The sequence below is a fragment of the Pogona vitticeps genome, chromosome 2 (assembly GCF_051106095.1).
Source record: "Pogona vitticeps strain Pit_001003342236 chromosome 2, PviZW2.1, whole genome shotgun sequence".
In the NCBI taxonomy this organism is placed as follows: Eukaryota; Metazoa; Chordata; class Lepidosauria; order Squamata; family Agamidae; genus Pogona; species Pogona vitticeps.
Window position 1 is genome coordinate 159,308,595 of NC_135784.1, and position 14,176 is coordinate 159,322,770.

Below are 14,176 nucleotides of genomic sequence, written 5' to 3' on the forward strand. Positions count from 1 at the left end.
TCGTCTTGTGAGGCACCACTGTATATGTAATTCTATGGATGTACAAACATGCAGCCTACCTTTTGAGCAACCTTGAAAAGACAGCAGCTGCTCACACCCATTAGGTCAGCAGGATGACGTATGAGCCTGTTTTCTACTGAGTCAGAAATTTTGGCTCATCTAGCCCAGTGTTGCCAACTCAGAGTAGCCGTAGTGAGGGAAGAAGACATGCCTTGTTCTCTTCCCTCAGCAAGCTGATCGTTTTAATAGAAAACTGTATATTGAGCATGTGTCCTATCTTACTGGAGGACATGGAGATTTTAATGGCTCCTGAAGGGGCAAATTAGGCCTCAGGACAGATGTAGGTTGTAGGGAAAGTGGAAGATGGCCTGATTGTTGTTCTCGCAGGGGGCTGCGAGGTCAGGTGCCCGGTTGACACCCAAAACAGCTCCAGCTGGCTCCCCTGTGCTTTTGGAAGGATTTTTTAAAAAAAATTTATTTATTTATTTATTTTGTTACCCCAGCTATTCCAAAGCACAAGGCCAGCCTGGCCTGCATTCGTTTGGCAACCATAGCAGTGCCTGGTTCAAGGCACCATACACAGTACATGAAGAGCTGGGAAAGTGCTCCTGCATGCCTTTGCAGAAAGAAGGACACCCCCCCCAAAAAAATGTGACCAAACTGCCACCTCCTTCCTCAGCTACACTTCGGTCCAATAACAGTGAACTAATCCAGGGATCTCTGCAGCTTTTAGCACCAGCCTTGTTACTGTGCATCGCAGTCAAAAGGATGTTTGTTCCCTGCCAGTGTTTCTGCATAGGCATTGTGTGGCTCTTTTCTGTTACAACTGATGTGCTTCTAGGGGAAATCTTTCTTCACGTAGGGTGGCTGGTTTTATCCGTTCTGATCACATACCAAGAAGATGAGCTGTTTCTGAGGCAGAGGGCAAATTCGATCTTGATCTTGCCTGAAAATTAGCAGGGGGCAAGGAGGAAGTCAAGGGGACCTGAAGGTTCTTGCTTACATGTACGTGTATTTCCCATATTTACCGTGGTAGGTGGCTATTTAAATTTCTAACAGTGGGTTAGGGTGAAGCCATGTTGGGTATTCTGAGATAAAGTACTGTGGGAAATTTAAATGGCTGCTCAGTGCTGCCACCATTGAGGTGGCAGGCCAGGCAACAGGACTGGTGAGTGCCAAGTTCAGGATGAGGGTTTGTATACTTACATATTCATATCTGTTTCACCCGGCTATCACTTGTGTACAAGCAAATATTGTGGTTTTTTGAAGAAAAACTTGTGAATAGAAATGAGGGTACAGACAACAGTGCCTCATCTCATACTCCATGCAGTGCTCTGAGCATGGAACAGTGAGTCTGTCTTCAGCCTTCATTGCCTCTGGAATCATACTTGGTTTATACGTACAGCCAATTCCAATTCTCTCAGCACCCACAGTCCTGTTCTGCTGATTTTGGCCATCCCTCTTCGTCCACATCTAGACACAGCTGCTTGTGAGGGAATGTGCGTGCATGTGCATAACAAATCCTGCATGTGGGCAAGTGCCAGGAATTTGCTTTCTGAGACTACAGTGGAAATAAAGTGAAAGAGGTTCTGGTGTCCGGTTTTCAAAAGCTAAAAAACAGAGCTGAAGCTGTTGCCAGCCCGAGACTTAAGAGTAGGTTAGAAATGATCTCTCAGTTGCCAGGTTTTCTCTTATAATGCCCCATGATCTAGCCAACAGCTTGTTCTTTCCCTTCGCAATTCCCCTCTTTGTTATATTATATGTTCAACTTGAAGGTTAAGGTTTACTGTTTCCTCATCGTAGCTGGGCATCCAGTGACACAGTGGAGCCTAACCTAGCTTGAAGCCTATATCATATGCACACCTAGATTTCAAAATGTGCATTCCTTAGTTCCGTATTTCTTAACTTCCAGTAACTGAACTTCCAACATTCACAGCATGTGAAAAATTAAAGAATGCCATCTTGTTTAATTAAGTCTTATATACTGTATATATATGGCTGGGTTCACTCTGCAGGAAGAGTATGACTGAATGGTTCTATTGTGCCTGATGTGAAAAACATCTTCAGCAAGCAGAAGCTGATTGGAAGGAAGCAAAGCCAGGAAAAGGACTCGTACAGATTTGCAGCAGGTTGCCTCATTTCTGGAAAAGCCTACTGGGCAATTTCACAAGGTCTTTTTCATTCTCCTGGCGTGCTGCTGTCTCCTGTCCATAGTTTTAGGGATGTCTGTTTTAGCAGGATGAAAATCCAGGCATATATATAGTTTTGTTCTTCTTCTTCTTCATGCATCCCCTCACCCTGCGAGCAATCAGCCAGTTAGCCTGAGTACTGTCCTTTGTAGGAAGCAGCTGCAATGCGCATGTATATGTAGACTGGGGCCTAAGATTTTGACTGTCTGCCATCACCTGGGATTTGGGGAGAATGTATCCCACTGACTGCGCGCACCAGCAGCAGCACTTCCTCCTCCTCCCTGTTGGCCATGATGGGGAGGACTGATGGGAAGGGCAGTTGTAATCACATCTAAAGGTTTTCAGGTTCCCCAGCCTTGTAATATTGGTTGTATTAGGAAACAGCTGAGTTGAGTTGGTGGAATGTGATGCTGCCAGGAATTGGTCTATTACCAACCTGTGTTTCCTCCCTCTTGGGGCAATTTGGTTTCTTTCTGTGCCTGAGCAAAGAGGTAGAAAAGAGACGACAGGAAGCCAGGGCTAAGATAGAGTTCTGAATTGCAACTTCTGATAACATGGAGAGAGTGAGTTGTATTGCAGAACCTTAAAACTGGCCTTCCGCCTAGGACAAGTAATAGCATATCTTATCCACTTGCTAAAAAACTTTTGTGGCTTATTTTCTTTAACCAAATGATAAAGGGCTGTTGTGGGTTCCTAAGACACATAGGTTACTGGTGCACAGGAGTGCACCAATAGATATTGTGCAACAGCCCAATTCAGCATTTCATAAGCCAATTCAAAAACTAGAGGTGCCCCAAACAAAAAATAATTATAACACTGAAACTGGACCTCAAATCAGAACCAAATTTGGCACAGATGTAGCAGACAGACTGCTCTTGTTCTGTATCAAGTTTGAGGATGTTTGTACAAATGTTTTTTGAGTTAGGAGTTTTTACAAAGTAACACAGTTTTACCCCTATGCAGATGCCAGCAAACTTATGTGTCTGGAGATTTAAAACAGATCAAATATAGTGAAGAGACCAAACTTGCTTATCTTGAAAAAGAGTGGTTAGTCCCAGCCCCTTTTTTAATTTGGAAGGAATCCAGGCATCTGGGACTCTAAAACCAATCTTGAAAGTAGCCATTTGAGAGAGGCAAAAACTTTCTGAGTTTCTGGGTATTTCATAAAACAATCTTATTTAGCTGGAGGGTTTGAACTACAGTATAACATGACAGTCTTGACAAGCAGCCATTTCAGAATGTATCTGCAGCATGGTCACTTCATGGGTGAAACACACTGTTCCACCCTAATGAAAGCAAGAAACTATGAAAGTTAGGAAATGGCTTATTATCCGGTGTGTTACTGTATTATTGCTGCCACAGAGAGGAGAGGTGCCTGTGGGATCTTCTGCCTCAGGTGCTGAAATAACTTGTCTGTCTTTAAGTATCTCGACTGGGGACAAAGAGTTTTGTCCATAGCTGTTCTTCACGTGACAAAATGGAGAGCCCAGCAAACACAAACAAAAACATGAAAACATCACAATGACTGAATTGTTTCTATGCAGGAGAAAGAGAGCAACCACACAATAGTATCTTTGAAATTTATTTTTTGATTGTGGACTGAGTGAATCTGGCATAACGGCTGTCAACAGCCATTTATGTATGTTCAAGACCTGTGGATTAACATGAACACAGTCTGTTAGATATGCAAGATCACATGATTGATTACTATAGAATACCTTCTGGTTTTATCTTAGCAATCACGGCCAGCACCCCACAAAAAATTCAATCTTTTTCAAAAAATATTTATTTAAAAAATGCCCTGTACTCTAGGGGGCAAGAGCCATTTTGTTGCATACTGAGAAAACTCTATCACCCTTGAGCAGAGTTTCTAATTTTAAGGAAAATATGTATATATATTGGGGTCACTAGAGGGCACAGGGGGACTTTTCCTGTTAGAAAAATCATAAACAAAATATTGGAGGGCAATGCATGCAGCCATCAAAGATCCAGGGGTGAGCAAATGTCATACCAAAATCTCTGAAAAATGCTCCATGTTCTAGATACTTTTAATGAAACTTCAGCCTTAATTATTTCTTTTAGAAAAGTGTAACTCTTCTGTGGAAGAGATACAAGGAAAGTGAGCTGCTGAAACCCGACCCAGTGTTCATCCTATGGGCAGTGAACACTGGTGTCATATCCCTTCTGCTCTCCTAAAAAGTATCTCCAGCAACTGATTCTAGCATGTGAAGGCACAACCCCCAAGCCACCACCCTATTTCCCCCCTCTTCTTCAAGGTGTCCTGTATCCTGCACGTGGGCTCAGTACTTCTGCCATTCATCCTCCTGGTTTCCAGAGACATGGGCTGCTTCCTGAGCCCAGCATTAGAAAGCTATAAGTGTTTAATGCATGGAGCAAAATTCAGTAAGAGGGACAGAAGCATTACAAGATGTCAGTAGTTTTCCTTCCCATCCCTAACACGGTCCATGCTCAGAAGAATTGTTCCTGCATGGCACCTGTAGGTGGTGCCATTGTATCTGTTTTAAACATCTCATTGCAGAGTCCTAGGAGAACTGGAATTCATGCTTGTCCTGGTCTAGCAGGTCTGAGCATCTGCCTCAACATTAGCAGTGCATCCAGCGTTCAGCTGTGTTTAGCGGGTAGCCCTTCTCAACTCGCAGTTGGTCATTGAGCCTCCAATAATTCTTCCCTTTGAAAAAGTAGACCTTGCCATTCTCCCAGGTGAAGGCAGCATCCAGGTAGGAAGGGGCCCCAGTGAAAAGGGTGGAGATCTTCCTGGAGAGAGTGCTGAAATGGGTCCCCAGTTCATCCCATTGCCAGTAACCAGTACCCTAAGGAAAGAGATGATGGGAAAATTACTGATCATGGCTCCTCTGTGCATTTGGCTGTGTTTCTTCAGCAGTAGAAGAGAAGAATAGAATAATAACATATACCATGGCCATGCCCTGCTATTATGGAAAAAGTCATCATTGGGAATGAAAGCTTAGAGAAATGTGAAATTGCATGAACACTTTTTTAAAATGTTTGAAAAGCAAAAATGGGATATCCCAACCTTCCATTGTCTTAGTATCAATGGCAGAATGTTGTTTTATCATTACTGGGTATCATGAGATTTAATTCAGTGAGGAGTCTCCCCCTTCCATACTGTTCCAGCTCTAGAGCGCTGTTTAATACAGCTCCACATTTTTCTCCTCTATTTTCAAACTCACCCATCTGTCAAATCCTGTATTCAGAAAACATCTGTTTTGCCCATTATGTCTTCACAGAATTCCCCCTGCAGAACTCTGGCTTCCCCTCTTTCAAATGCCAGTGAATCACGATATAAAACTGTGTGGATTAGCTACAAAGGTTGCTTAAAGCAGTGCAGAGAAAACTGTGCTGTGATAAAAAGGATATGGCATTGTTCAGTAACTCCACACCTGAATAGCATCCCCACAACATAGAGTATTTAATTATCTAACTATCCATCTCCTTTGAGGATTCTTCACTGGTTCAGAATAAGTCCTGTCTCAATACTGAATAATTGTTAATCTCTTGAATCTTTTTTAAAGGAGAAAGGCAGAGTGAATGAATGAATGAATGAATGAATGAATGAATGAATGAATGAATGAATGAATGAATGAATGAATGAATGAATGAATGAATCAGTCTCTATCATCCTCATCATACTGTTACCATCCTCTTTGTTTTTTACCTTAAAGATGAAGATTTTCTTGTTTCCTGGCCAGTACAGAGCGGCATCTATTTTGGCTGGGATACGAGTGAGAGGTTTGGGGTAGCCAGCATCCAGCTTGAATCCTCGGTAACGCCACAACTTGGCACCTGCAGTCAGAACAAGGTAACTATGGATTTAAAATAGCAATAGCAAAGTCATGAACAACTGTTTTCACAAATCACAATCTTATGCTAGAGGCTGCGAGGCTTCTGATTTGCCTCATGCCAAGATGGCTTTTGGACCAAGCACTAGGAAGATTTTACAACAAAAATCTGAGAAGGCTGCAGATGCAAGCGGCTTATGCCCTATACTGACTCTTTTTCATCCCCATTAGAATGAACCGCTGGGTAGCTCAGTGGTTTAGATATAGATGTTGGGAGCTGGATTCCCCACTGTGCCTCCTTGACACAGGCTTACTCAGTGATCCATAGGGACTAGAGATGGGGGTATTCGTATCTGTATACGAATACCCCCACACAGCTCGATGTAACCATTCCTCGCTCCCTTCCAATCACTCCAGAGCTCCCGATCAGCTATCTACCCATCAGCCTAGTAGGGAGACTCATCTCCCCTCCTTCTGCCAGGAGCAGATAGCCGACCGGAAGCTCTGGAGTGATTGGATGGGAGAGCAGAGCTACCGCTGGCAGACACATGAGTGGACAGTCTGGCCCCAGGGGACCGGACCCTCGTTACATCCAGCTGTGCAGGGGTATTCATATACAAATAACTCCATCTCTAATAGGGACCCTTCCACCTCTGCAGTTCTAAGATTATTATAAGAAGCTGACGGATTAGAATACAGTGGTGCCTTGCTTTACAATTGCCCTGCATTACGACGATCTTTTAAAACGATTGTCTTAATGGGGGAATTTTGCTTTGCGATGATTGGTTCCCTGCTTCAGGAACCGATTCTTCGCAAAACAGTGTTTTTTGAACAGCTGATTAGCGGTTTCAAAATGGCCACCGGGTGATTAAAATGGCTCCCTGCTGTGTTTAGGGATGGATTCCTCACTATACAGGCAGCGAAAATGGCTGCCATATGGAGGATCTTCGCTGGATGGTGAGTTTTTACCCCATTGGAATGCATTGAATGGGTTTCAGTGCATTTCAATGGGGTTTTTATTTGCGTTTTACAATGTTTTCGCTTAACTGCGATTTTCCTGGAACAGATTATCGTCGTTAAGCGAGGCACCACTGTATCAAGAAAGTTCTACTGAGGGGAGGCTTTGGACAGGTATAAATAGAAAAAGAAAATTCCTAAAGAAACAAGAAACAGATAGTTTGGGGAAAGGGGACTTCTTTGTCTTGAAGCCAGAGAGAGAGAGAGAGAGAGAGAGAGAGAGACCTTTGAAGAAATAGGTGCGCCCAGTACGGGGAGAGTGCACAGCAGCATCCAACCAGCCAGGCAATCCCTTCCACAATGCAGAGATCTTCAGTGGTGGGTTGATCCCAAAGTCTGTCACTGTCCACACGTAATCGCCACGGAAAGCGTAAGTCTTGTCATATGGCCCTAGGGAAGGTGTACAAGAGGAAAGGTCAATGGTCAATCAGTGTGAATCTGTTCTCTTCTCTACAGTGTTCATCTTTTATTTCCCAAAGGAAAGGGGGAATGGCAGGTTGCTGCATTACCTTTAATTACCCACACAGCTTCTGAGTGAAGCTGGTGGAAGACTAGGGTTCAAATCCTCTGTCCCAAGGACTTGCTAGATAACCAGAGGCACATTACTAGCTCTCATGTCCCAAGGTTAAAGAGCTAACACAATGAATTTACTGCAACAGGTTACAGAGTTTTACAAGGGACTAAAAATACAAAAGGACAGCCAGTACAATGTCTCATTTGTGTGCCTTTTGTTCCGTCTCTCTTTAGTCTCACCCTCTATCACATAATGCTCTTCTTTACATGTCAAAATGGACTATAAGTTGTTAAGGAAGGGCATGTATGAGATTCCCATTGTTGCAAGCCTGGGGTGGATAGATTATGAGTGTGACTACACTGGATTTATTCACAGCCTGCATTATGTTTGAAATCACAGTCAGTGCTGTGGATTGATTTGGGAGGCCACAGTTCATACTGTGAGTCACATTCCACCCCTGCTTCTTTTCTTCCTTCCTCTGGTCCCACCACTGCTGATTCTTTTATCATTAGCTGTGAAGGCACTTTCTTATTTAAAGCTTCAGAATGGGTATAGAAATGTAGCATGGCAAGGTACTTTACTTTCTAAGAGTACAGAACATCAAACGTTTGAACAGTAATTTTGCAAAATACACCATAATTCATACACCAAGAAATTCCATAACAGGAATCACCACCTTCTGCTTCTCATCCATTATCTTTTCCCTTACTTTCAGATAATGCATGTAGGAATTACTTCATCTTTGTCCACATATGGTTTTAAATTATTGGCTTGACAAACTTTCAGATCTGCCTATTAATTAACAATACTGTACTAAGCTTTCACATCACAACAAAAGGGCCTTCCCACATGAGGCTTACTGTCTTTCACAGAATTCAGGATTATCACCCAATCACCCACATTAAAATCACAGTGCTTTGCTTTTACATGTCCCCCTGGGCTTGAATATCATATCCTAACTGCATACATCACCAACTAGCTAACTGCACAGGAAAAAGCCAGTTCATATAGTTCTGGCTTGAAAATGCAGCAAAGAAAAAAAAGCCATTTTAGGAGCAAAAAGGGACAGTCTAATTTGAATCATGTGATCAGTTAAAAAAACAACTTTGAATTCACCTGTTTTATAACTGGATCAAATCCAGCAGCTTTTGACTATGTAGTCACTCTCTATGTTCTGGGAAAAGGAGGAGCACTTGTTTAGCGCTGCAACTCTTTCATCTTGAGGAAACTCACCCAACATCATTGCATCCAGGCCATCTTTGCACAGGTTAGGAACTTTACTCGGCCTTAGTGAGACACTGGGGACCGTTGTGTGGGCAGGAGAGGTCACAGTTGCCATTGTTGACAGAGTCTTCTTCCCTGCAAGGAAAACAAAGACTCCAGTGATGGGTAGAGGCTGGAAGAAAAAAAAGGAGTAGAGGGCAAGGGACACGCTTGTCCAATCTACCAGGCCATCATTTGGCTCTGTCAGGATGTGTTGGCACTTTGCCTCCTCACCCAAGCAGAACTCTGTTCAGGCCTCAGGAAGAGGCTCCAGCCTTGCCTGGCAACTGCCTATCTCTCCTGCTAGGGAGCAGCAGGCAGCTCACTTCATGATTCAGAAACCATTGGCCTCCAGCCCCTTGCTTCTCATAATGGGAAACAGACCTCCCGGTTGCTAAGGGATACACAAGTTGAGGGAGAGCAGGCAGGCAGGCAGGCAGGGCGTAGCAGAGCAGAGTTGGAAGGGAAGCAGAGTAAATGAGAAACCATATATTGGGGTGAGGAGGGAATATACCATAGGCTCAGAACCATTATTTCTAGTTTGTCAAGAAAACACTACTTTTTTTTTTCCAAAACAGCCATCATGCTGTTACTAAAAAAATAAAAAAATAAAAAAGAGTATATGAAAACTTTTTTGCAATCAAGATGAACTGGGGGGGGAAGGGGGATGGAAGCAGAAGGTTTTCAGCAAATGTCTTCCTTGCTTTCACCTAAACACATATTTCAAGTGTAATCTGTCTTATGTATTTAAATATCCATAAAATTGCTATTTGCACAAAAATTCACAGTGGTTTACAAAATTAAGGTTTCACTAACCATGCATAGGAGGACAAGCATAAGCATTTTAAAAAACTCCCTACTTCAAGCCTTATTGTTTCCATGCCTTTTTCTCAGTTACATTTTCGAATCACCCCCATTCGGACTCAAGAGAGGCTCATGGTTGCAATGTACTTCAATAAGAACAACTTATTGAACTCCCAAAACAAGCATGGCCACTGCTGGATTCTGGGAATTGTTGTCCAAAAAAGTAACTCTTCCACACTCTGTCTTCATACAGACGAACTGGAGGGAGCCCCGAAATCCAGAAAGAAAGAAGCTGGGGGTGGGAAGCAAGAAGGAAGAGCAGTAAAGTCCATTACTTCATCCCACATCTGCCCCACTCATGTGCAAAGCAAAGGTCCCTTGGATAGGGTGGGCCCATCCTAGAACATACCATAGAGGGCCTGGATGCCCGCGATGTCATCCCGATGGAGACGAAAGTGTGGCCGATAGCCACTGTAGGAGGGAGCCATCAGTGCACTTGGATGCCGGGAGTGTCCCAGGCCCAGGGCGTGGCCAATCTCATGTGCAGCAATGATGCGCAAGTTGACACCGTGCGGAGTCCCTTCTGTCCAGTGCTCAGCTGAGTCAAAATGCACTGTGCCTAATTCGGGGATGTCAGCATGGGCCAAGACATGTCCTGAGGGAAATAAGAAAATGTGAATTATTTGGAAGCCAGCCTTGCTCCTGGGAAATCCTGTCCTATAAATGAACCTAGTTGTCTACTACAGCAGTGGTTCCCCAACCTTGGGCCTCCAGATGTTCTTGGACTTCAACTCCCAGAAATCCTGGCCAGCAGAGGTGGCGGTGAAGGCTTCTGGGAATTGTAGTGCAAGAACATCTGGAGGCCCAAGGTTGGGGACCACTGTACTACAGGACTGAACTCTATGGATTCCTTTGCCCAGCATGGAGTTCTTTCACTCACTTCTCTTCTCTATAAAATGCCACCTATGAGGCACCAATGGGTTTAATGCAGTTCAGCCCAAGTTGGGAAACCCATAGAGACATAGGTGCATTAATTGGACCAGATGTCTACAAAACAATTTAACTGGCGTGATTTACGTAATTTGGATATTAACTAGTTTAGGTCTGTTTTTGTCATGATTCAGATGACACACAGCAACTAATAAGTTGTTATTGTTATATGTCTTCAAGCCAGAACCAAGGTACAGTGACCATAACATGGTTTTAAAGGTAAATGGAATGAGTGGCGTGGTGGGATGTGGTGGTGCTGCGGGCTAAACCGCAGAAGCCTGTGCTGCAGGGTCAGAAGACCAAGCAGTCATAAGATCGAATCCACGCAATGGAGTGAGCGCCTGTCGCTTGTCCCAGCTCCCGCCAACCTAGCAGTTCAAAAGCATGCAAATGCAAGTAGATAAATAGGGACCACCTTGGTGGGAAGGTAACAGCGTTCTGTGTTTAAGTCGCACTGGCCATGTGACCACGGAAGATTGTCTTTGGACAAAACGCTGGCTCTATGGCTTGGAAACGGGGATGAGCACCACCCCCTAGAGTCGAACACGACTGGACAAAAATTATCAAGGGGAACCTTTACCTTTACCAGAGTGGTTTTCCCAGTCCAAAAAAACCAATGTGTTTCCATGACTGAGTGGGAATTTGAACCCAAGCCTCTCGAGTCTTAGTCCCTGATTCTATCCACTACTACACCACACAAGGTATCCATTTTTAGACTCAGTTATTTAGGCCAAGTGCTTCTGCCTGGTTAGGTGAAGCCCTGATTTAAGCCACGTTACTAGCTTATAGTACGGCTGAGACCTCTAGACTTTTTTAAAATTTCCTGTTCCCATTAGCCCTTGCACAGCATAGCCAATGGTGAGGAATCATGGGAGTTGTAGTCCAGAAATATCTGGAGGCCACAGCCTCCCACCTTCGGGTTGAAGTCAGCCCATTCTGGTGCATGATTTGCCACACTGGGGTTTCTGTCCTGCTCCTCTTGTCGTGAAGCCCTCCTTACCCAACCTTCCATCTTCTGTTCCCCCTGAGATCTCTTTGCAGTCCATATCAGCATCTCCTGCTGCAGATCCAGACTCCCTGGAACATCACCCACCCCTTCTTGATTCCTTTGCCACCCCCTTTCTAAGCCCCAGATCATGGGTCCCAGCCATGCTTAGGTCCGTACCAGGCCCATCGAAGGGCCGAGAGCAGCCCCAAGGAGTGGAACCGTGGAAGGAGAGGCGGAGGTCGGCACGGCCAGTCCGCACCTCCTGGAACGTGAGGTGTGTCACGTCACTCCAGTATCTGAAAGCCGTTTGGATGGCAGTCCGTGTGCCTGCAACCCCCAAATCGTCACTGTAGCTGTAAATTCGGTAAGTCAGGTGCCTCTTGCGCCAGCGACCTGCAAGGGGGGACACAGAGCAAGAAACGTCAGAGAGAACTTGGGAAATTCATCCCACGCAGAAGCAGTGTGGGATCCGAGGACAAAAGAGAGTCGCAGCTCAGCTTGCTGGACAAGAAAAGGATGTCTATCATATTATACAGCAATAGCAAAGTGGGGGCTCTCTGTGTATCCAAAATTATTTGTTTAAGGTAAAGCAGCATTTTTTATCAAGTGAGTTTAAAGAGTTTTCATTTTAAAATTCATTTTAATATCACAGTTAATTCTATCTTAATGTTTGCAATTTTACTGTATTTCAACTTTCTATTGTTTTTAATTTGCTTTGTAAAACACTTTGGATCTCAGCTCTGGGGAAAAGGTAGCAAAACAACTGAAAGGATGCCATCCTGCACAGGACGGAGTTATTCCCAGGATACTTCATCAAAGCAGGCTAAAGTTAGAAGATGTATGGGCAATTCTTGTTGGGCAGAGGGACTGAGGGGATGAGGTGAAGATAACTCCAAAAAACAGCTTAAACAGAAAACCAGAAGGGTAGGGGAAATGCAGTGGAGCATCATGGGAAAGGACTTGCTTGGCTGCTTACAATCCTGATGGTTTCGTACAGCACATTTTGTTGCAAGCCTCATATGGTCTGAAATCGTCTTAGAGCTGTCCCAAACAGCATTTTACCCCTTTAAATTCACTGTTAAGCTCTGATCTTGTTAAGCCCATCATTCTTCCATCCCGCCAATTTTTCTCTTGAGTACAGGCCTAAAAAGGTTTTTCGCTACTGACATCTTGTACCTTTTTTGCCCGTCCCAAACCCTTTGGTGAATTTCATTGCACTTCATAGCATTTCCTCCATAGTCTGAAGCTTCCCTTTTCCTGTTTTTGTCTCCTTTTTTAAAAGGGATCCTAGCACCTGCATCCCTAACCTTGACAAAGAGAAATGGGGGCCGGGGGGGGGAATTGGACGAGGGAGGTGTAGGTGTTGGATGCCAGGGGGGGCAGAGGAAGAAGCAATGAAGCAGTAGCAGCTGCTGGAAACCAGACCTGTCTGCAGAGGGAGAATTTGCCACACATCTGCCTTTCAGGTGCACAGGGGTTGCACAGCAAAGAGAGAGAGAGAGAGAGAGGCAACAAGAAGGGGTTGTGTTTTTAATTGCCTCGGGGGCTGCGCAGCTCCCTACCGCTCAGTCTTCATCTGAGTGTGTATCCCTGTAAACTCACGTAACTCATGTCCCCAAGTAGCAAAGTGGGGTTGGGTTGGGGGAGAAGAGAAAAACGTAGTATCAATGTGCTGTGGGAAGGTTCTGTGCAAAATCACGTGGGAATAACTCCCAGGGGAATCAATCAGTTAACACTTCCTCTTGAGTCACTTGGGATATGACTGGCCTGGATACCTTACTACCCTAAGCCGCTACAGCCATGCATGGTGTTTCATGGCCCTCTTGGGACTCGTGGCTACTTCACATCTTACTCACAGTGGATTTTCCCCCCTTACAGCTCTCTCCCCCCCCCCCCCAGGGCTCCCTGCTTGTGGTAAACAGGTGACGAATGGCAGTGGATTTCAGAAATATTTCTGGAAAAATCAAGGTATATAAATGAGCTTGCTCACTACAACTGGTCTTCTCTTGAAATGGGCATCTAAAAATAATTCTTTAGTATGTTTTCATTTGCATCCTCAACTTGGGGAGGGGGGGAATAGTGAATCCCGAAGGGCCTGGCTCCTAGCCCTCTGAGAGTGCAGTGTTATCAGGCAATTTTTTACGCTGACTAGCGGCCTTTCAGAGCAAGGGTTGCTCTTTCCATTATTATTTATACTACTTTGGATTGTGGTACGCCAGTACTACTCCATTTGGGGGCCCCTCCTCCTCCTCACGTCGCTGCATAGGTCTCTACACATCTGTCCCAAAGCCCTGCCTTGCTGAGTGTGTGCTGGGTTTTGCGGAAGCCAAGCAGATGTGGAAAGGATTTTCTGACAGCAGAAAAAGTTTGAAAAACCACAAATCTGGTTGCTTTCCATCTGCTGAATGTGCAGCCTTGCAGGCCACTGCATCCACTCTTCGCACAGAGAGAGCAACTGCACTAAGAGTCCATGCTGTGCTGGCGATGGATGAGTTAAGCCATTTGCTCACCCCAGGCAGGGAGTCTTGGAGCACCTCTTCTCTGATGATCTGAGACTACGAAATGCAAGCCTGCTCAAAATCTGCTCTGCACC

At 44.6% G+C, this 14,176-nt stretch overlaps 1 protein-coding gene across 1 annotated transcript in view; it reads right to left on the reverse strand.

Annotated features, from left to right (window-relative positions):
• Positions 1–3,755: 3,755 nt before the first annotated feature.
• The window catches only part of MMP19 (matrix metallopeptidase 19), a 30,999-nt gene continuing 20,578 nt past the window's right edge, over positions 3,756–14,176 (reverse strand). Inside the window, exons 4-9 of the mRNA XM_020782926.3 lie at positions 11,761–11,976; positions 10,015–10,260; positions 8,772–8,897; positions 7,250–7,414; positions 5,884–6,011; positions 3,756–5,020 (exon numbers count right to left, since the gene is read on the reverse strand). Coding sequence (XP_020638585.1) covers positions 4,793–5,020; positions 5,884–6,011; positions 7,250–7,414; positions 8,772–8,897; positions 10,015–10,260; positions 11,761–11,976 — 1,109 coding nt within the window. The 3' untranslated portion in view covers positions 3,756–4,792. The remainder of the gene's footprint in view (positions 5,021–5,883; positions 6,012–7,249; positions 7,415–8,771; positions 8,898–10,014; positions 10,261–11,760; positions 11,977–14,176) is intronic.